General features: G+C 42.1%; 1 protein-coding gene across 4 annotated transcripts in view; it reads left to right on the top strand.

Moving 5' to 3' along the window:
* The window catches only part of apaf1 (apoptotic peptidase activating factor 1), a 230,212-nt gene that overhangs the window by 21,438 nt on the left and 187,464 nt on the right, over nucleotides 1-21,310 (top strand). For all 4 annotated transcript variants that reach the window (XM_072241593.1, XM_072241592.1, XM_072241594.1 and 1 more), the window contains exons 4-6: nucleotides 13,312-13,509; nucleotides 18,697-18,880; nucleotides 20,956-21,068. In XM_072241593.1, coding sequence (XP_072097694.1) covers nucleotides 13,312-13,509; nucleotides 18,697-18,880; nucleotides 20,956-21,068 — 495 coding nt within the window. The remainder of the gene's footprint in view (nucleotides 1-13,311; nucleotides 13,510-18,696; nucleotides 18,881-20,955; nucleotides 21,069-21,310) is intronic.

The following is a 21,310-nucleotide window of genomic DNA, read 5'->3' as shown; positions in this document are numbered from 1 at the left end:
CTGACTGCTGTGTTGGATGCGTCCACCGTGAGCGCAGAGGGAACGTCCGTTCTGGGGTGCACTAGCATCGCGGCATTTGCCAAGGCTTCTTTGGTTTTAAGGAAAGCGGCTGCGGCCTCTTCGTCCCAGGTAATGTCCTTGCCCTTACCCGACATCAGAGTGAACAGGGGGCGCATGGTTCGGGCTGCTGAGGGGAGGAAACGGTGGTAGAAATTCACCATACCCACGAATTCCTGCAAGCCTTTGATTGTGTTGGGTCGGGAGAAGTGGCGGACCGCGTCTACCTTGGCGGGCAGTGGGGTTGCCCCGTCTTTAGTAATCCTGTGGCCCAGGAAGTCGATGGTGTCGAGTCCGAACTGGCATTTGGCCGGGTTGATTGTAAGGCCGAATTCACTCAGGCGGGAGTAGAGCTGGCGGAGGTGGGACAGATGCTCTTGACGACTACTGCTGGCTATGAGGATGTTGTCCAAATAGATGAATGCAAAGTCCAGGTCGCGTCCCACCGCGTCCATTAGCTGCTGGAAAGTCTCTGCGGCATTCTTCAGGCCGAACGGCAATCGGAGGAATTCGAAAAGTCCAAATGGGGTGATGAGTGCTGTTTTGGGGATGTTATCCGGATGTGCCGGGATTTGATGGTATCCCTGGATGAGGTCTACCTTGGAAAAGATCCTTGCACCGTGTAGGTTTGCTGCGAAGTCTTGAATGTGCGGCACAGGGTAGCGGTCTGGCGTTGTAGCCTCGTTCAGTCTGCGGTAGTCACCGCATGGTCTCCAGCCCCCCCGTTGCCTTGGGCACCATGTGCAGGGGAGAGGCCCATGGGCCGTCGGACCGTCGTATGATCCCCAATTCCTCCATCTTCTTGAACTCCTCCTTCACCAGTCGGAGCTTGTCCGGGGGAAGCCTTCGAGCACGGGCGTGGAGGGGTGGTCCCTGGGTCGGGATGTGGTGCTGTACTCCGTGTCTGGGCATGGCTGCCGTGAGCTGCGGTGTCAGTACTGATGGGAAATCCGCCAGGACCCTGGTGAGTTCATCGTTGGACAGCGTGATGGAGTCCAGGTGTGGGGCTGGCAACCTTGCTTCACCCAGGGAGAACGTTTGAAAAGTTTTGGCGTGGACTAATCGCTTCCTTTGCAGGTCGACCAGCAGGCTGTGGGCTCGCAGAAAATCCGCCCCCAGGAGTGGTTGGGCCACGGCGGCCAGTGTGAAGTCCCACGTGAACCGGCTGGAGCAGAACTGTAGTTGCACCTTGCGGGTGCCGTAGGTTCGTATTGTGCTGCCACTTGCGGCCCTCAGAGTGGGTCCCGGTTCTCTGTTGCGGGTGTCGTAACTCGGAGGTAAAACGCTGATTTCCACTCCGGTGTCGACCAAAAATCGGCGTCCCGACTGCTTGTCCCAGACGTACAGGAGGCTGTCCTGATGGCCAGCCACCGTAGCGATCGGTGGCGGCTGGCCCTTGGCGTTTCCCGGGAATTTGCAGGGTGATCTACAGCGGCGGGCCTCTGTGCCCCACTGCTGGTGGTAGAAGCACCATTGTTCGTTGGGCTCTGCTGCCGGGCCTGGTCTGGTCTGGTCTGTCATTGGGCACGCGGCTTGGTGATCTGTGCAACGAATGCCCCTCTCTCCTTCTTGGCATTCCACAGCACATCTGCCCAGGCTGCCACCTCCCGGGGGTCGCTGAAATCTGTGTCGGCCAGCAGCAGGCATATGTCCTTGGGCAGTTGCTCTAGGAACACCTGCTCAAACATGAGGCAGGGTTTGTGTCCTTCAGCCAGGGGCAGCATTTCGTTCATTAATGCCGATGGCGGCCTGTCTCCCAAACCATCCAGGTGCATTAAGCGGTGTGCTCGTTCGCGCCGTGAGAGTCCGAAAGTCCTTATGAGCAGGGCTTTGAATGCTGTGTATTTGCCGTCCTCCGGGGGCGACTGTATAAACTCCTCAACTTGTGCAGCTGTCTCCTGGTCGAGGGAGCTCAGCACGTAGTAGTAACGAGTGGACTCCGTGGTTATCTGCCAAATGTGGAATTGTGCTTCTGCCTGTTCGAACCACAGACGGAATCTCAGCGGCCAAAAGCTTGGCAGTTTTAACGAAACTGCGTGAACAGATGCGGCGTCGGTCATCTCTGGTCCAAATATTGTTTGGGTCGTCGGGGTCACCAAATGTAGCGGTGTGCTATACACAGCGCTAGAATAACCACACGGAGTCGGTGAGTTGGAGTTGCGATAAAGAGATTTATTCAAACTTCGCAGCCTGCTTTAAAGCCTTCCCGTTCCCGCCCTCCCTGGGGTGGGACTGCTGTGGGGAATGCATATTCCCAGACCCTTTCCGCGTGCGAGATTTTCCCCCTGCTGGTGAAGATGGCCTGGCGCCCTTTCTGGGGCCGGCCCTCTGCCTGCGCGCGCTGTTTCGTGGGCCGGTTCGTGTGTGCTAGAAAGTGGGTCGCCACAACCTTTGCATTACAGGCATGGTGCGTTCCAAGAGAGCAGTCCCCACCCTGATTTTCTCTGATGCAACATCACAATATGTCAAGAAACATGAGCTGAAAAATAATTATTTTAATTTATTTACACATAAATGTGTGACTGAATTTTAATCTGAATTTCAAGCTTTTGAGTAATGATTTTATGAAGTCTGTAAAGATGAAATCAGAATCAGGTTTACTATTACTGACATGTGTCGTGAAATTTGTAAACTTAGCAGCAGCAGTTCAATGCAATACATAGTATAGAAAAAAAAACAAAATAAAATAATATAAATAAATAAGTAAATCAATAACCATATACATACATCGAATAGATTAAAAATCATGCAAAAAACAGAAATAATATATATTTAAAAAGTGAGGTAGTGTCCAAGGGTTCAGTGCCCATTTAGGAATCAGATGGCAGAAGGGAAGAAGCTGTCCCTGAATCGTTGAATGTGTGCCTTCAGGCTTCTGTACCTCCTACTTGATGGTAACAGTGAGAAGAGGGGCATGCCCTGGGTACTGGAGGTCCTTAATAATGGAAATTGCCTTTCTGAGACAACGCTTCTTGAATATGTCCTGGGTACTTTATAGGCTAGTACCCAAGATGGAGCCAACTAAATTTACAACCCTCTGCAGCTTCTTTCAGTCCTGTGAAGTAGCCCCCCCCCCCAATATCAGACAGTGATGCAGCCATGACCTGAATGGCTGAAATGTTGGGTTTGCTTGTCTCGTACTTTTATGGTGTTGTATTTGTGTCTAAAAATCATGTTTGGTTAGCTTAGCCTTTTTATTTCTGTAAACCACCTTACAGCTACTCGCTACTTTCAAGGAGCTGAGATAACAGTTTATGTGGAGGTCATTAAATATGTTGAAGGGGGACTCGGTGTTTTTACCTTTGTCCACCAAGGACTTCAGATGCTAAGTAGATCTGAAATGATCACTGAAGTGACACCTCCTGGGGAGCATATTCACATTATTACTGTCATTGTAGGTTTGGATTCCAGCATTGCTTAGTGATTAATTTCATTTTTGACTTTCCGCAAAGATGGCTCCCTGCTAAGCTGCTGGGTGAGACATCAACTATAGAAAAACTAAAATAACATTTGAGCAGTGGTCACATTACACAAAAGCCTACATTGATCAGGATACTCAAGCATAATATTCTCATCAAAATTCTTTCAGACCTTGGTCTCTTTATGTACATCATAGTGGCAAGAATACATGAAATAGTGAGACATGGTTTTTAAATCAGAGACCAGAGGAGATTATGGAAAACACAGGGTAGAGAAACAGCAGGTGAAATGTTGAAAGCAAAATAAGTATTTGGACCATCATATTACTTTTAAATTTGGTGAAATTACAAGAGGTATTGTTCCATTGTGACAACCTAATATCTTAGAAAATCTCCACTAGTTAGTCTGCATAGTTTTAAAGTGATACGTAGATGGATTAGAAAGTTGTTGAAAACCTTCTACTCACAAATCATGGTGAGAAGAAATTCAGTACTAGCAAGGGTGGTGGAAATAGAAGTCCATAAAAGCATTGTTGTAGTCTTGGATGTGCACTGTTTTGTAAGCGACATGGATCATGATCTGTATTACTGGTTATATTTGGGTGGAATATGTCTGTCTGCCCTGGGCCATCTGGCCCTTTGACTCTTTTTTTGGTGAATTCCATTCTCTTGTACTTGATTCCAGTCTCTTGTACTAGAACTGACTGGCAGAGGTAGGTTACTGTTCTGCATTGTTTCTGGCCTTTATCTTTGGTTGCTGTATGTAGCTATGTAAGATGGAATAAACATTTAAATACTGTTTTAAGGGTGCATTATGTTACCAAATCATTGACAGCCTTCCTTCTGATAGTCATACTTGCCTAGTGTCCCAAGGTTGTGTGAATGCGGGTATCTTGTCCTCCTGAAATGAAAGGTGAGGATGTAATAACAAACCATACCCCTTGCTGCTAAAAAGTATCCCGTTTATCCCTGATTTATAGCGAGACTGTCCCATATTTCATAATGCCAGTTTTGTCACACTGCTGACACTAATGTAATGTCTTCCACTATCACTCGGTCACCCTGACGTCACTTTGAGCTCTCTCTTGTAACCTTCATTTTCTTGCTTTTTGCAATATTGAGTATCACGGCAGTAAATTCTTCGGGAGTTTGCAGACTAATCATGCCTTTGGAATACTGATTTTTGGCTAATTGCCCTTTTTCAGAAAACATTAATTCATTGATAACAGTGTACACCTTGGTTTCCACCCTCTCAGTTTATCCCTGGTGTTTTATTACTGAACAATGCCATGTTTGTTTGGGACACCAAACCATTATCAATCTCTATCAATCAAACATTGACAAATCATTGAAACAACTTCAAGATAACAGCATGTAGGCTTCATATATTGCTATAGATTATCCCCCTCTGTCTTAGTTTTATATTCATTTCTCGTTTTTACAGAGTTTTGCTGCAGCCACATTTTTACATTTTTCAGTGTTTTAAATTTGCACTGATAGGTTTCTGTTGCAAGATTAAAAGTAGTCAGAATGAATTTCCTACAACATTAAGATCTGTATCATACACAAGTTCGAGAAAATCTAATTTGAAATGATCATATCAACATCATTGCCTACATTTTGCACATCACCTAATATGGCTTAATAATTCAAGTTGCTTTAGTATTCAAGAATTTCAGGATAAGGCTGTGAAGATGGTGATCTCTCTCCCTTAAGTCACTGTCTTTCCTTTGCACTTGCTAAAGCAAGCAGGTTTAGGTGAGCATTGTCGTCTGCATATTCCCCTTTCAAGACATAATGTTCTGATTCATGATGGTTGAGGGGCGGAGAGGAATATTGTTATCATTGCTAGGACAGAGGGTTAGTAAGGAGAACAAAGAATGCAATGGATTTCATCATGCAGATAATGTGTAAGTTTTGGATCATCCTTCCACTTTTTCTCCATCCTTATTGAACATGCATTATTTAATTTACAAATTGCAAAATAATCCGGCACCCTTCAAACTTTCAGCCTGGATTGACAGATTTTCCAGGCCACTAGACATTACACCAATAATTCACCAACGCAATATTGATTTGCTTTTGTTTAGATGTTATATGGTAGTACAATAAATTTTCCAGTGAACCAGGTGAGTTCAAGGGAGTGCAGGAAATAAAACCTGGTTAGTCTTAAAGAGAGTTCAGGAAACAAGAAACATATACCCCCAATTTAAAAGTGAAGGGAATTGAAACTTCATTAATTTAAAAGCACTGTGACAGTCAGGACCCTGATGTGCTTAAAGGGAATGTGGGCAATGGAACCTGGTATTGGAGTTTTAATGTAGTGGTTTGCATATGAAATAATATTTAGCTTTGAAGCACCACACAGTATACAGATTAGGCATGAGGGTCCAGTGGTCCGTGACATAAAGGATGCTTCTGTGAGCAGCTATAAAAAGTTCTTTTAAATGAGTTTTAAATTGATGTATGCCAGGTGCATTTCCTAGAATGTGAAAATTGCATTTGCAGTATCTTTTGAGAACATTTGAAATGAATTCTATGTTGTAGTCAGTTATGACTTTTTTTTCCCCAGAGTAATTTATAAAAGAGATTGGTTCACTGATTTCAATTGCTGCTGGTTGTATTGATTTTAATGGAAATGTTAATATTCTGCATCACAGAGGATGCCTGTTATCTTAGTCAACAGCATAAGCTGTTCTTGCTTATCAGGTATTCTGAGTGTGAACTTGAAACATACTTTCGTCTTGCAAATATAATATTAATAAGCACAGAAGTGTTTTATTAAACAGAATTAGAATACATGGGATTGGAGATAATACTGCGGTAGAATGAGATTTGATTAACTGAAAGAAGACAGTGAATGGGAACACACAAGTAATATTTGACTTAGTAGACTGTAAGTGGTAGGATGACACATGGATTGGTGCTGGGATCACATTCTTTATCCACCGATAATGGAGGCAAGTGCAATATATTTGTGTTTGCTGATGATAGAAAGCTGTATGGCCCTGCATGGAATACATAGAGAGGCTTCGAGGAGATATAATCAGGCTGAGTGTAATGATGAAAATAAGGCCACTAGAATATTATGTGGAAAATTTGATTATCCATTTTGATAGGAAAAGAAGAAAGAGAAAGTGTTATCATGGAGCAGTACAGCACAGGAACAAGTCCTTTGGCTCACAATGCCTGTGCTAACCATAATACCAAATGAAACTACTTGCACATTTCCCTCCATTCCCTGCATCTTTGTGTCTGTATAACTGCCTCTAATGCCACTATAGTTTCCCCCTCTACTCCGGCATTATGTTCTGGACACCTAACACTATGTGTTTTAAAATAAATCTTGCCCTGCACATCTCCCTTAATCTTTCTCCCTCTTACCTTGTATCTCTGCCCTCTGGTATTTGACATTTCTACCCTGGGAAAGAGACTCTGACCATCTACCCTATCAGTGCCTCTCATAATTTTATAAATTTATGTCAGGTCTCCCCTCTCCCTCCAGTGTACCAGAGAGACCAATCCAACTCTCTCCAACTTGCTTTTTCAAACTGAGAGAGGCTGAAAAGTACTGGTGTTCAGAAGGACCTCATGTATTTGTACACAAGTCATGGAAGTTGACATGAGAATAATTGAGGAGAAACTGCATTTTAAGCTTTATCACAAGAAGACTTAAGTAAAGAGGAGATGGAGGGATTGTCCTATAAGGAGAGGCTTAGCAAACTAACCTTATTCTTTCTTGAGTTTTTTTAAAAAAGGTGATTTCATTGAAACATTCACCATTCTTGTGGAGTTTTTTAAAAACAAAATTATTCATTTACGAGGTAGGGGCATCGCCAGCTAAGCCAACATTTATTGTGCCCCCCCCCCCCCAGTTGCCCAGTACCTGTGCCGAAGATGCCGCGCCCCAGCGGCCTCAATGACTACAGACCAGTGGCATTGACCTCCCACATCATGAAGACCCTGGAGAGATTTGTTCTGGAGCTGCTCTGGCCTATGGTCAGGCCACACTTAGATCCCCTCCAGTTTGCCTACCAGCCCCGACTAGGAGTTGAGGATGCCATCGTCTACCTGCTGAACCGTGTCTACGCCCATCTGGACAAGCCAGCAAGCACTGTGAGGGTCATGTTTTTTGACTTCTCCAGTGCGTTCAACACCATCCGCCCTGCTCTGCTGGGGGAGAAGCTGACAGCGATGCAGGTGGATGCTTCCCTGGTATCATGGATTCTTGATTACCTGACTGGCAGACCACAGTATGTGTGCTTGCAATACTGTGTGTCCGACAGAGTGATCAGCAGCACTGGGGCTCCACAGGGGACTGTCTTGTCCCCCTTTCTCTTCACCATTTACACCTCAGACTTCAACTACTGCACAGAGTCTTGTCATCTTCAGAAGTTTTCGGATGACTCTGCCATAGTTGGATGCATCAGCAAGGGAGATGAGGTTGAGTATAGGTCTACGGTAGGAAACTTTGTCACATGGTGTGAGCAGAATTATCTGCAGCTTAATGTGAAAAAGACTAAGGAGTTGGTGGTAGACCTGAGGAGAGCTAAGGTACTGGTGACCCCTGTTTCCATCCAGGGGGTCAGTGTGGACATGGTGGAAGATTACAAATACCTGGGGATACGAATTGACAATAAACTGGACTGGTCTAAGAACATTGAGGCTGTCTACAAGAAGGGTCAGAGCTGTCTCTATATCCTGAGGAGACTGAGGTCCTTTAACATCTGCCGGATGATGCTGAGGATGTTCTACGAGTCTGTGGTGGCCAGTGCTATCATGTTTGCTGTTGTGTGCTGGGGCAGCAGGCTGAGGGTAACAGACACCAACAGAATCAACAAACTCATTCGTAAGGCCAGTGATGATGTAGGGATGGAACTGGACTCTCTCACGGTGGTGTCTGAAAAGAGGATGCTGTCTAAGTTGCATGCCATCTTGGACAATGTCTCCCATCCACTACATAATGTACTGGGTGAGCACAGGAGTGCATTCAGCCAGAGACTCATTCCTCCGAGATGCAACACAGAGCATCATAGGAAGTCATTCCTGTCTGTGGCCATCAAACTTACAACTACTCCCTTGGAGGGTCAGACACCCTGAGCCGATAGGCTGGTCCTGGACTTATTTCATAATTTACTGGCATAATTTACATATTACTGTTTAACTATTTATGGTTCTATTACTATTTATTATTTATGGTGCAACTGTATCGAAAACCAATTTCCGCCGGGATCAATAAAGTATGACTATGAGAAGGTGGTGATGAACTGCCTTCTTGAACTGCTGCAGTCGCTGAGGTGTGAGTACACCCACGGTGCTGTTAGGGAGGTAAAATATGTCACTGAATGGTGGAACAAAAGCAAGGGTCAATTTCAAACATTGCAATTATTAATATGATTGTACAATTCGGATAATCCATTTCCTACTGTTCGACATATGGCTCACATGGTTGTGATTCTTCGGCTCTCTTTAAACTCACTGGGTGGGGATTAATGGCAAGGCAGGAACTAATCAGAGATGGTAAGGCTTTGTTTCGGGCAGATCCTGTTTGATTAACTTGAGGAAGTCAGGAAGAATATTAATGACAGCAGTGCGGTTAATGTGGCTTCTATGAACTTCAGTGAGGGAAGCATGTCCAAAAGTTTAGGATCAATGGGATATGAGCAAGTTGAGAAATTGGACCCAAAATTGACTTGGCGATAGGAGAAGGGCTGATGGAAGGTTTTATTTTGATGGTTGGATGTCCTGACTTGTGGTGTTCTAGATGAATTGGTGCTGGGATTGGGTTGTTTATATATATTAATTATAAAACGGTGGGGCCATTGGTTAATCAGGGCAGCCATTTATTTTGGACAAATCTTAAAGAACAAAAACAAATCGAGGAAATAGCCAGGACTCCCTTTGTTTATTTTGGACACTATGCCATTTAATTGGGACAGGAGACAGTTGCTGAACAGCTTCTAAGAAGCATCAGTTGTGTCCTCTTTTGTGGCCATTAGACGCTACGTGCTTAGAATGAATGATTTTTAAATATTGTCATTTGTGGGTATTCATGTTCAAAAGAACAGTGATTTTTGTGATAGTTGGGGAGAAATAAGCAGTAAGACAATTCAGAACTGTTTTGCTCACTGCTGTTTTAAGCATTCAGGCTTGGAGATGCCAGAAATGGCTGGGAGTGAAAATGGAACTATTTCATAGCTTCAGCAAGTTAGGGACTTGTACGTACGACTATCATCTTGAACGTTACAATGAAAATGAAGATTTTAAGGGTGCAATCATTGACAACATTATATGAAGGCAGTCCATTATTTGCACTAGGTGTCTGTGCTGAGTTTGTTCATTTACAGTCGATCAAAAGAACAAAGTACTGAGTTCCTCCGTTGATAGCTATTACAAACTAGTACAGTTTGATAGTACTGTAGTAGTATTGCCAGTGTCCTAATTTGTTCTGTATTTCATTTAAATACGTAATTTGTTACCCAGTTAAATGGTAATTTCTTTTTTAATACTTTTTTTTTAACTAAGCCATGAGACTTCGGCTAATGGGGCAGCTGATTAACTGGGCCAAAATGTACTGGTCCCAAAACGTCCCAGTTAACCAGAATTCACTGTATATCATTTGGATATGGATGTAGAAGGCATGGTAAATTGGGGGATTTGTTGTTTGTATGGAGAGTAGCCTTTTACTACATATTGATATTGGTATGTTGACAAAATGGGTGATCTCATTGCACATCACTAGGACTGAACTACTGGACCTGGAGACAATCTACAACTCTTGATGGCGTGCTCGTAACATTAAAGATCTGTCCTGTCCCAGACACTCTGTTCAATCTCCTACCATCTGCCAGGAGATACAGAAACATCTTACCCAAGACAGTAAGACTGAAAAACAGCTTCTTCCCGAGGGCTGTAGTGCAGCTGAATATTGCTGCACCCCGGCTTGCCAATGGCCTTTGAGTGTTATGGACTATCAAAGTCACTTGTTACATATAAATACGAAATTTTTTTTATTAAGTAGTATCGCATGCATTGTAACTATTTGCTTAGCACGGATTGGAGTAGCACCAAAATGTTGTCTTGAGCAATGACAAGGTTCTGTTTTATTTTATTCTCAGCTGGCGTCCTATGTGCAGATCTGGTTATTATAGGAAAGATGCAATTTAGCGGGCGGAAAAAAGATTGACAAAGATGTTGCTTGGGATACATGTTCAGTTATGAAGAGAGTCTGGAGACTATTGGTCCTCTTTTCTTGAAATGGAGGAGGTTGAGGAGATAGGATCGAGGTACATAAAATTGAAGGGTATACGTAGTGTAGGCTGTAGAAACTATTCCCAAAACTGTAGTTACATAAAACTAGTGGACATAGATTTATGTTAATGGGTAGGAGATTTAGAGGAGGCCTGAGGGGAACTTTTTTTTTATTCAGAGTGCATAGGACCAGAAATGCACTGGTTGAGAAGCGGAGTTGCTTACAGCATTTAAGAACCCAGATGAACACTTCTAAGCCTAGGTGATGGAAGGCAACAGCCAGGTGCTGGAAGGTGAAAGTCATATAAATGGGCACCACTGGTCAGCAAGGATGGGGTGGGCCAGCTGTTGATACCAGTTCTTATGTGCTTTGTTGCATATGTTGGCTTTCATACAGAAATGGTGATTTTCAGTGACAATATAAGAATCAGAGCAGTCATCTCATCTCATGCTCTTGATATTGCTTATTTATTATTTTTTTTCTTTTTGTATTTGCAGTGTTTGTTGCCTTCTGCACTCTTGAATGCCTAAACTGGTGCAGTCTTTCATTGATTCTGTTATAGTTATTCTGTAGATTTATTGAGTATGCCCACAAGGAAATGAATTTCAGGGTTGTATATGGTATACTTTGATAATAAATTTACTTTGAATTTTGCTGTCCTAGGGTGATATTTGTGTATTTTTAATGGAGTCATATCCTCGAATGTGAAGTAACATCTTTCTTTCTTGTCCCAAGGCTAGAGATGACTGCAACTAGAAGTATAATATTCCCTCTTAACCTGATTGAAATTATTTAATTCTCTATACACCAAGGATTGAACCTCATTTGTATAACTCAGAAATATAAAAAGGAAGAAAATAATTCTGACATAAGTGTCTTATCAGTCAATTTTGGATATTCTTGTTTCTGTTGCTGCTTTAATGCTTTTGGCTGTGATATCCTCTGTGTCGCAGGGTGGAGATGCATCTGTAACAAAGGAGGTGTAAGGCACTCCTTCTGTCTACTAGACCGCAGGTCACCTTTGTGTAAGGTGTAATACCTGCTTAGCCCCCAATCAGGGTGACGTGAAGCCATGGGAGCAGGTGGTGGATGGTCGTATTAGCCACGGTTGCATATCACAAGTCCCATTTATGCGACCACTAACGTCAGGCAGCAGACAATCTCTGAAGAGTTTTGATGATGTCTAGGGTTACCCATCTTGTAAAGACACTGCCCAGAAGAAGATAATAGCAAACCACTTTTGCAGAAAAATTTGACAAGAATAATCATGGTCCTGCTGACCATGATCGCCCATGTCATACGACACGGCACGTAATGATGATGATGACTACTCTCTCTCTTTACTTTGGTTATTTTGCAAGGAACCACTTGTATATCAAATCTCATCAAAAATAATGACAATGTCACTTTCCAGCTTTGGCATTTTTTTTTACCCTTATTTGTTTTCATTCATGTTTTCTTTGTTGTCCGTTAACCTTTAGTAAGCTGTCATTCTCTATGTACCTGACCGTCAATGTAAGTGATTTGATATACAATTCCATATAAAATATACTGACCTGCTGAAACTTTAGTCCGGGTTCTGAGATTCATTTCCTTGAGCATAATACATTTCTATTAAGTTTAGAAATATCCAACTTTCTACTTCTGTTCAAGTATTTGAATTAGAATATAAAAAATTTTACATCCGTCTCTCCATGTGAGAGGGTAAAAATCTTTGCGTTATGACTCCATCGCAAGGTACACAGGGGAATTTAAGAGTCTAGTGCTTGTAGAAAGAAGCTGCCTCATAACCTGTTGGTCCTGTGGCTTTAATATTGTTACTGTTTGCCAGACGGAAGCAGCTGAAACAGTTTATGGTTGGGGTGACTGATGTCCCCAATGATCTTCCAGGCCTTTTTTCTGCACCTGCTGCTATAAATGTCCTCAATGGAGGGAAGTTCACAACCACAGATGCGCAAGGCTGTCCGTACCACCCTCTACAGTGCCCAGCAATCAAGGCTGGTGTAGTTCCTGTACCAGGCGGTGATACAGCCAGTCAGTATGCTATCAATGGTGCCCCGGTAGATGGTCTTGAGGATTTGGGGGCTCATGCTGAACTTCAGTCGCCTGAGGTGGAGGAGACGCTGTTGTGCTTCTTTTGCCACACAGCCAGTGTGTACGGTCCAGGTGAAATCATCGGGGTATGTATACTGAGGAACTTGAAACTACTTGTCCTCTCAATTGCAGTCCCATTGATGTTGATTGGGGCAAGCGTGTCTCCATTCCTCCTGTAATCCACAATCAGCTTTTTTGTTTTTTGGACATTGAGGAAGAGATTTTCAGGGTGTTAACCTCTTCCCTGTAGGCTGTATACAGAGCCTGTTTTATTGATTAAACAGTTTTTGCTTTGAATATCAATTGTCTTTGTAACAATGTTGTTAAATTTACATACTCTATCCAATGCTTAAATTGAAAAAAAATTATAGTGTTATGATTATGCTGGAAAGCAATTTCTGCTTATTGTGTCCAGTGAATGAATTGAATAGTTTTGTTGTATTTTGTGCAAGAGTATTCTTACTGGCTTTTAATTGTCCTTTCCCACAGTTCAAACTATACTGTGTGAAGGTGGTGTACCACAGCGACCTGTTGTATTTGTTGATCGGCCAGAGCTTGTGAAAACCATCAGAAATGAATTCTATAAATTGGAAAAGGAGCCTGGGTGGATTACTATATCTGGGATGGCAGGTTGTGGGAAGTCGGTTTTGGCAGCCGAAGCTTTAAGAAATCATGGAGTTATAACTGGTAAGTTTCATTATTGGTGAGAATTTTCACACTTTGTTTTCTTGTCTCTTCTGTAGGTAAATTTATATTTATTCATAGTTCTGAATATTCTTTGAGTTTCTTTTACCTTGATATGTATGTATCATATTTTAGATCAGTGTATCTTTGTAGACAGGCAGAATACATATAGTATTTTATTGAATAATATGAAATAAAATGTATTTTGCATGTAAAGCTTGGAAATGGAAGCTCAATTCTTTATTTTGTTGACACATTCATTAAGTCAAGGACAATTTTAATGTATTGGAACCTATTCACAAGAGTGTTCCATGTAGGCTGATGCACTTCAATGTCTGAAAGTTTTAACTTACCACCTGCATCATCACAAAAGTGATTTATTTATCAATGCCTCCTTTTTAATTTTTATGTATATTTTTAACTCAAAATTGAGCCTTATTTTCATAGATATGTAGATAGAGATGGAGACAATTTGTACATCAAGTCAGGGCTGGTTTTTAGCAGTGCAAACCCGATTGTGCTGGATCAGCTCCACCTTCTCATTGCATATCAAAACTCTTCCTCAGTCTTTGCACTGTCAGATCCATTTTTTTAATGTAGGAATACCTTAAGATGTTTTTTGCATATAATAAGTGGGGTAGCGGGGTGGAGATACACCTTTGGTGTAAGATTCTCCTTCCCTGTGCTAGCCTGCAGGCACTCTTGGACAAGGTGTTGCACCTGCTTAGCCCTCTGATCAGGGTCACATGATGCCATGGGCACAGGTGACGGATCGTCATACGAGCAGCTGGTGCATATCACATCCTAGTTATGTGACCATTGATGCCAAGCGGACAATCGCTGAAGGGTATTGATACTGGCTGGGGTCACCTGTCTTGTAAAGACATTACCCAGATGAAGACAAAGGCAAACCACTCCTGAAGAGAAATTTGCTGAGAGCAATTATTGTCAAAGACCATGATCACTCACATCATACAACATGACACTTGATAAGTGTATTAAGACCATAAGACATAGCAGCAGAGTGAATCCAAGGAAAGCATCTGGTCCAGATGGAGTACCTGACCAAGTACTGAAGACCTGTGCTGACCAACTGGCTGGTGTGTTCACCGATATCTTAAGCCCCTTGCTTTGGCAGTGTCTGATACCCACCTGCTTCAAGTAGGCTTCAATCATACTGGTACCTAAGAAGAACGTGGTAACCTGCCTCAATACTTATTGCCCAGTGGCACTTGCATTCACAATGATAAAGTGTTTGGAGAGGCTGGTGTTGAAACATATCAGCTCCTGTCTGAATGGCAACTTGGATCTGCTCCAATTTGCCTACCAGAGCAACAGGTCCACAGCAGATGCCATCTCATTGGCTCTTCACGTAACTCTGGAACATCTGGACAGATAGCAAAGATGCATATGTCAGGATGGTCTTTATCAATTACAGCTCAGCATTTACTACAATCACCCCTTCAAAACTAATCAGTAATCTCCAAGACTTACCCCCTTGTTCATTTCCTGGGTGTTACTATCTCAGAGGACCTGTCCTCAACCTATTGTTACGTACCCCGTAACTGGGTTGCCAAACCAGCAGAAATGGATCACTCAGTTGGAGTCTGGATTACTAGAACTAAGAAAGTTTTATTAAAGAAACAAGCAACACAGTACTCTTATCGAAAGGATAATAAATGCAACAGTTCAGCAATGATAAACATACATGTACACAGAATTAAGATAACAGGATCAATCAAGCTCTATCGTTGTCTAGGGGCAAATGACCAGTTTCAAAGTGGGAGATGGACAGTGTGGGGGAAGGAGAGAGAGCAAAATGAATGATATTCAAAACAGCTTCCACACACAGACCTTCGCAGTCAGCTTTCGGGCGAGCCCTTTGTGATGTCATCTGAGGTCACCGACTGTGACCCCTCTGTTTCCAGATACGACCGTTTCCCTGTGCTGAACCTGGCACCCAGGCAAGGGTGGACACACACCAGGTTCCCGCCGATCGTGCCTTTCCACCCTGAGTGTCTAAGGCTTGATCCCGCGATCAACCGTCCAAAAGCTTCCCACCGACTTGTGAGAGGCGCACCGCTTCCAGGGTCTCATTACCTCGGGTGTCGTGTGTGTCCTGCCTTAGCGAACCTGTCCCTTTTTATCCCCCTGCTGGGGTATCGCCTGTCCATCACTTCAAACAGCTCAGGGTTCAAAGGGGGGGGGGGCCGCTCTAGACAGCTCTCTCCTTCTGTTATTCTCTCTCCCGCCCCTTCATTACACATCTCCAAATGCTGCTCCATTGTTTCCCTTATCTCTCTCTCCTGAAGACAGGTGGCAGACCAACTGCTGATCACACAGGACAGCTAACATCTTAATCTATGTGTATTCTTGTCACACTATCACATAAATGTAATTGCAAAGAAAGCACGATAGCACCTCTGCTTCCTCAGTTAGCGGAGATTCGGTATGTCATTGAAAGCCTTGACAAACTTCTGTAGGTGTGTGGTGGGAAGTGTATTGGCTGGCTGTGTTATGGCTGGTGTGGGATCACCATTGCCTTTCAGTGGAGAATCCTACCGAAGGTAGTGGATTCAGCTCAGTACATCACGGATAAAGCCTTCCCAACTATTGAGCACATCTAAATGAAAGTTTGTCATAGGAAAGCAGCATCTATCACCAAAGATCCTCACCAGTCAGGCCATGTTTTTTTTTCTCACTACTGTCATCTGGCAAAAATTACAAGTGCCTCAGGACTCTCACCACCAGTTCAAGAACAGTTGCTACCCCTCAGCCATCAGGCTCTAGAATAAAAGAGGATAACTACGCTCATCTATTGAGATGTTCCCACAGCCAATCATCTCACTTTAAAGATTCTTTATCTTGTTGTTTCATGCTCTTGTTATTTATTGCTATTTATTTATATTTGCATTTGGACAATTTATGGTCCTCTATATTCTTTCTCTATCATTGATCCTGTTTACAGTTACTGTACTATATATTTGCTGAGTAAAGGCATCTGTTAGTCTTGCGAGACCATGGATCTGCGCCTGGAAAGTCTTCACTCTCCAGGGCGCAGGCCTGGGCAAGGTTGTATGGAAGACCAGCAGTTGCCCATGCTGCAAGTCTCCCCTCTCCACGACACCGATGTTGTCCAAGGGAAGGGCATTAGGACCCATATAGCTTGCCACCAGTGTCATAGCAGAGCATTGTGTGATTAAGTGCCTTGCTCAAGGACTCAACACGTTGCCTCGGCTGGGGCTCGAACTCATGACCTTCAGATTGCTAGTCAAATGCCTTAACCACTTGGCCACTTGCCCACAGTATGCTGAGTATGTCCACAGGAAAGAGAATCTCAGGGTTTTATGTGGTGACATATATGTACTCTGATAAATTTTACTTTGAACTTTGATCCTCTCCACATTTACTCTATTTAGGCCTTTCAGAATGTAAGATGTTGGTGGCTCTTACTGATTTTTTTCCTTCTAAGTGCAATGGGCAGTTTAGTTTCTCTTTTCCCTTTCTATGTTTAATTCACTGAGTCATTGTCTTCATCTAGTTGGGGTAGGGACATGGGTCAATGAAAACAGTACATATCTGAAATGGGTCTTTATGTTAACCTGCACTGTTATGCAGACATTACTCAACTTTTGCTAGAGTAAAATCTGTAATCATACTGCTAAGCAACTTTGACTTTTGAAGGGGATTTCATGCGCGGTCACCATAATGCTGCTCTGAAATCACTCTGTAAAACTCTTACAGAGTGACTGCATAAAAGCTTCATAGGCAGAGCTCATATTTTTAACAATGGTACCTCTCAAATTAAAATGTGTTGAGTGTTCTAATAGTAAGGACTCTGTGACAGGATTAGAGGTTTTCAAAACAATCTCTCTAGATAGAGACATATGTAATCAATTATTTTTTGATCAATGCAACTTGATCCATCTTCTTTGACCACATCTCAAGCAGATAAACAAATCTTATAGAATTGTAGGTTTTTTCCAAGTGAATTTAAGATATGTACAGTATATTTTGAGAAGAGGCCAAATTTATACACGATACTTCAACGTCGTAATTCTGTTCCTATGTCTAATGGTTTTATATGCTTGAACATTCAAGTGTATTGGAACCACAGTTATTTGGCTTGGTTAATGCCATGTAAATGGACCTTACCTTGATTCCTTGCACTACTTCAGTAGTCCTTTCAATATTAAATTTTAGTCAATTCTGTCCATTTCTTGACCCTAATACACGGAGTTTTCTGTTCACAATTTTTTTTCTTAATTTTAAGAATTCTGCATCTTGAAATATAGCAAGATGTGAAATGATTGAGCCAAAAGTTGAGGACATAAAGGGGATGTATTGGGAACAGTAGGACATTGCAATAAAGTTCTGTTCATGTCACCTTTTCTCATTTGTTCATGTGGAACTTCACACTTACTAATGTCTTTGTCGTATTGTTTGACTCTCAAGCAGCACCCTTCATCTATTAATCCACGTTTGTAATGTTATTGCTCAATGACGAAACAGTTACTAGGTTAATGAAAACCAACACATGTACTGACTAATCCATGTTCTCCTAAGGCCCGAATTCAGTAGTAAATGTTTAATAATGAAGGCTCGGAGGCTTTCTGGAATGTTGGATATTTATAATACATAGCTATCAGTTACTTCTGTGGTAAGATGTCTGTTCCACAGAGTGCTGAACAATCATTTACTTGCAGCAAGCTGCCTTTGATGTGCTTGCTGAGAACGGGGTGAGCATGTTGTTAAACTGATCCACCACACTTGCTTCTCCTGACTTTGGCCCGGATTAGAAGGTGCTATGATATGCTTGTAGACTGGTTTACATAAATACTAATGAGGAGAGAAAAAAATCACTTGCTTTGTAGCTTGTTGGTTATGTTGAGTGGTTAAGTGTTGCTTTAACAAACAGCATTATTTTCTAAATACACATTGTTGTAAAATACAAAATTAAAGTTTGAACTCACTTGTCTTGACATGTAGTACTATTTCTATGAAATGTTGAGTAGTTTAATTTATTCTGGAGCAACAACAAACTGCCGGAGGAACTCAGTGGGTTAGGCAGAATCTTTGGAGGCAAAGGGATAGATGACCATAGAACACTACAGCACAGATCTTGCATTAGGATTGACAGCATTGGCAGTTTCTTGTTTGATTCATTCTTTCTGGATTGTAATTTGGCAGAGTGCTTTCCTGGAGGAGTACACTGGTTAGCGGTTGGAAAACAGGATCGTGCTGGTACTCTCGTTAAACTGCAGAATCTTTGCAGTCGATTTAACCAGGAATCCCACACTTATCCAAGTCCACCTCTTAACATTGAAGAAGCCAGGGACCGACTCCGTTTCCTGATGGCACGTAAATATCCTAGGTGAGCAGGTAAAAGGTTTTTTTTCTCTCCACCAATGTGACAAATGGTGAACTCTGTATTTTGTTCAAACTAGTATTGTACTGTAGGGAACGGATATCCAGGTTAACATAAATATACACACTGTACAGTGTAATTCTAATTTGTATTTAGTTAACTGTTTATTTGATTGAATTATTTTGAACATGGAATTCCCTCTCTGTTTAGGATAATGTGTACAAAAATGTGTGCAAAAATAGGCATCAGGTTGTTCAAACCCGAGAAAAACTGCAGATGCTGGAAATTCAAAGCAACACACAGAATGCTGAAAGAACTCAGTAGGCTAGGCAGCATCTGTGGAAATGAATAAACAGTTGACATTTTAGGCTGAGAGCCTTCATCGGGGTTACTTGCTGTATTTTAATAGGATCTTTATTTGAATCAAGCCCATAATAATGAGCCCACATTATATGAATTGCAAGATTTATGAGCTTGGGTGGTTACAACACAGTTACTGGCTCATAATAATTGGAGTTTGATTGGCTGACTGAGAGAACTACATTATTAAAAGTGGGCATGCCTTTGTGGTTGAGTTGGAAAGTCTCTTCTGGACTTTGTGCATTGAGATTTTGTTGCAATAGATTTTTTTGGGCGTGGAGTAGCTTGCGTCTTTTTTTTTACTTAAATGTAGAACAGCTTTATATTGTAACCCATCCAGGTTCACCTCTCCATAATTTATCAGAATGATTAAAACGAAGTAAGTAAAACTATTTTGAAGTGTAAAAGATAGCTGGATGGGCCGGAAGTATTGGTGAAGCGGGGAGTCTGCAGAAGGACTTGGACAGATTAGAAGAATGGGCAAAGAAGTGGCAGATGGAATATAATGTAGGGAAGTGTATGGTCATACAGTATGTTAGAAGAAATAAACTAGACTAAATGGAGTCCATTCAGAAATCGAAGGTGCAAAGTGTCTTTCCTAGTGCAGGATTCCCTAAAAGTTAAATTGTAGGTTGAGTCAGTAGTAAGGAAGGCAAATGCAATGTTAGCATTCATTTCCAGAGAACAAAAATGTACTGTAAAAGCCTTTGCTGAGGCATTATAAGGCGTTTGAGAGAATGCATTTGAAGTACTTTAGGCCTCATATATAAGAAACGCTTGCTCGTATTGGATAGGATCCAGAGGAAGTATACAAGAATAATTCCAGGAATGAAAGTGTTGAAATAAGAGGAGCATTTGATGGTGCTAGGCCTGTACTTGCTTGTTTTCAGAAGAATCACTAGGGATATAATTGAAACGTAACGAATATTGAAAGGCCTCAAGAGTGGATGTGGGGGCAATGTTTTCAATTGTGGGCGAGTCTCGGACCAGAGGATACACCCTCAGAGTAGAAGGACGGCCCTTTAGAGTCGAAATGAGGAACTTCTTCAGCTAGAGAGGGAGGAATCTGGAATTCTTTGCTATGTTTGGCTGTGGAGTCCAAGTCCTTGGATATATTTAAAGTCAAGGTTGCTAGCTTCTTGATTAATAAGGGTGACAAATTACAGGGAAAAGGCAGGGGAAAGGGGTTGAGAGGGAAGATAAAGCAGCGGTGATTGAATGGTGGAGCAGACACAATGGGCCAAATGGGCTAATTTTCTCCTATGTCTTAAGGCAAATTACAAATATAAAGTCCTTGCAACCAAAAGTTTTTCCAAAAATTCAGGAAAAATTGCTTTAATAGATGCAAACAAGGAAATCTGCAGATACTGGAATTTCAAGCAACACACATAAAAGTTGCTGGTGAACGCAGCAGGCCAGGCAACATCTCTAGGAAGAGGTACTGTTGACGTTTCGGGCCAAGATGAAGGGTCTCGGCCCGAAACGTCGACTGTACCTCTTCCTAGAGATGCTGCCTGGCCTGCTGCGTTCACCAGCAACTTCTGTGTGTGTTGCTTTAATAGATGTTCAACATCTAGGAGCAAGAAGTGTGCTTCAAGAAAGCTACATTTGTTAAAATATCATTTTAATGTTTTAATTAATAATTGTCACATCTTTCAGATATTAACTGGGTGTGAAGCACTTTATATGCCCTGAAGTTCTCATTTTTAAATCTGATTCAGATCTCTTTTGGTCCTTGATGATGTTTGGGACAGCTGGGTACTAAAGTGCTTTGATATTCAGTGTCGTGTTCTGATCACCAGCAGAGATATGAGCATCGCAGAAGCAGTATCAGGTAATGAGATTTTATTCCTAAAATTGTTTTTGCTATCCTGGAACTTTGAAGAGACTAAGGAATGAAATATTTTTAGTTTTGTCATTGTCAGTTTTTAAGCTATAAATATACTGTTTAAACAAGTGAAATTTTTAAATTGTGATCAAGAAATTATGGATGCAGTTGAACCTTGTGAATAACATGACTTCTATTGGTTTTGCTGCCTGCAAGTTAAAGACATTGCAGATGCATTAAACATAATT

The sequence above is a fragment of the Mobula birostris genome, chromosome 23, assembly GCF_030028105.1.
Source record: "Mobula birostris isolate sMobBir1 chromosome 23, sMobBir1.hap1, whole genome shotgun sequence".
In the NCBI taxonomy this organism is placed as follows: domain Eukaryota; kingdom Metazoa; phylum Chordata; class Chondrichthyes; order Myliobatiformes; family Myliobatidae; genus Mobula; species Mobula birostris.
This window is presented reverse-complemented; position numbering and strand designations above follow the sequence as displayed.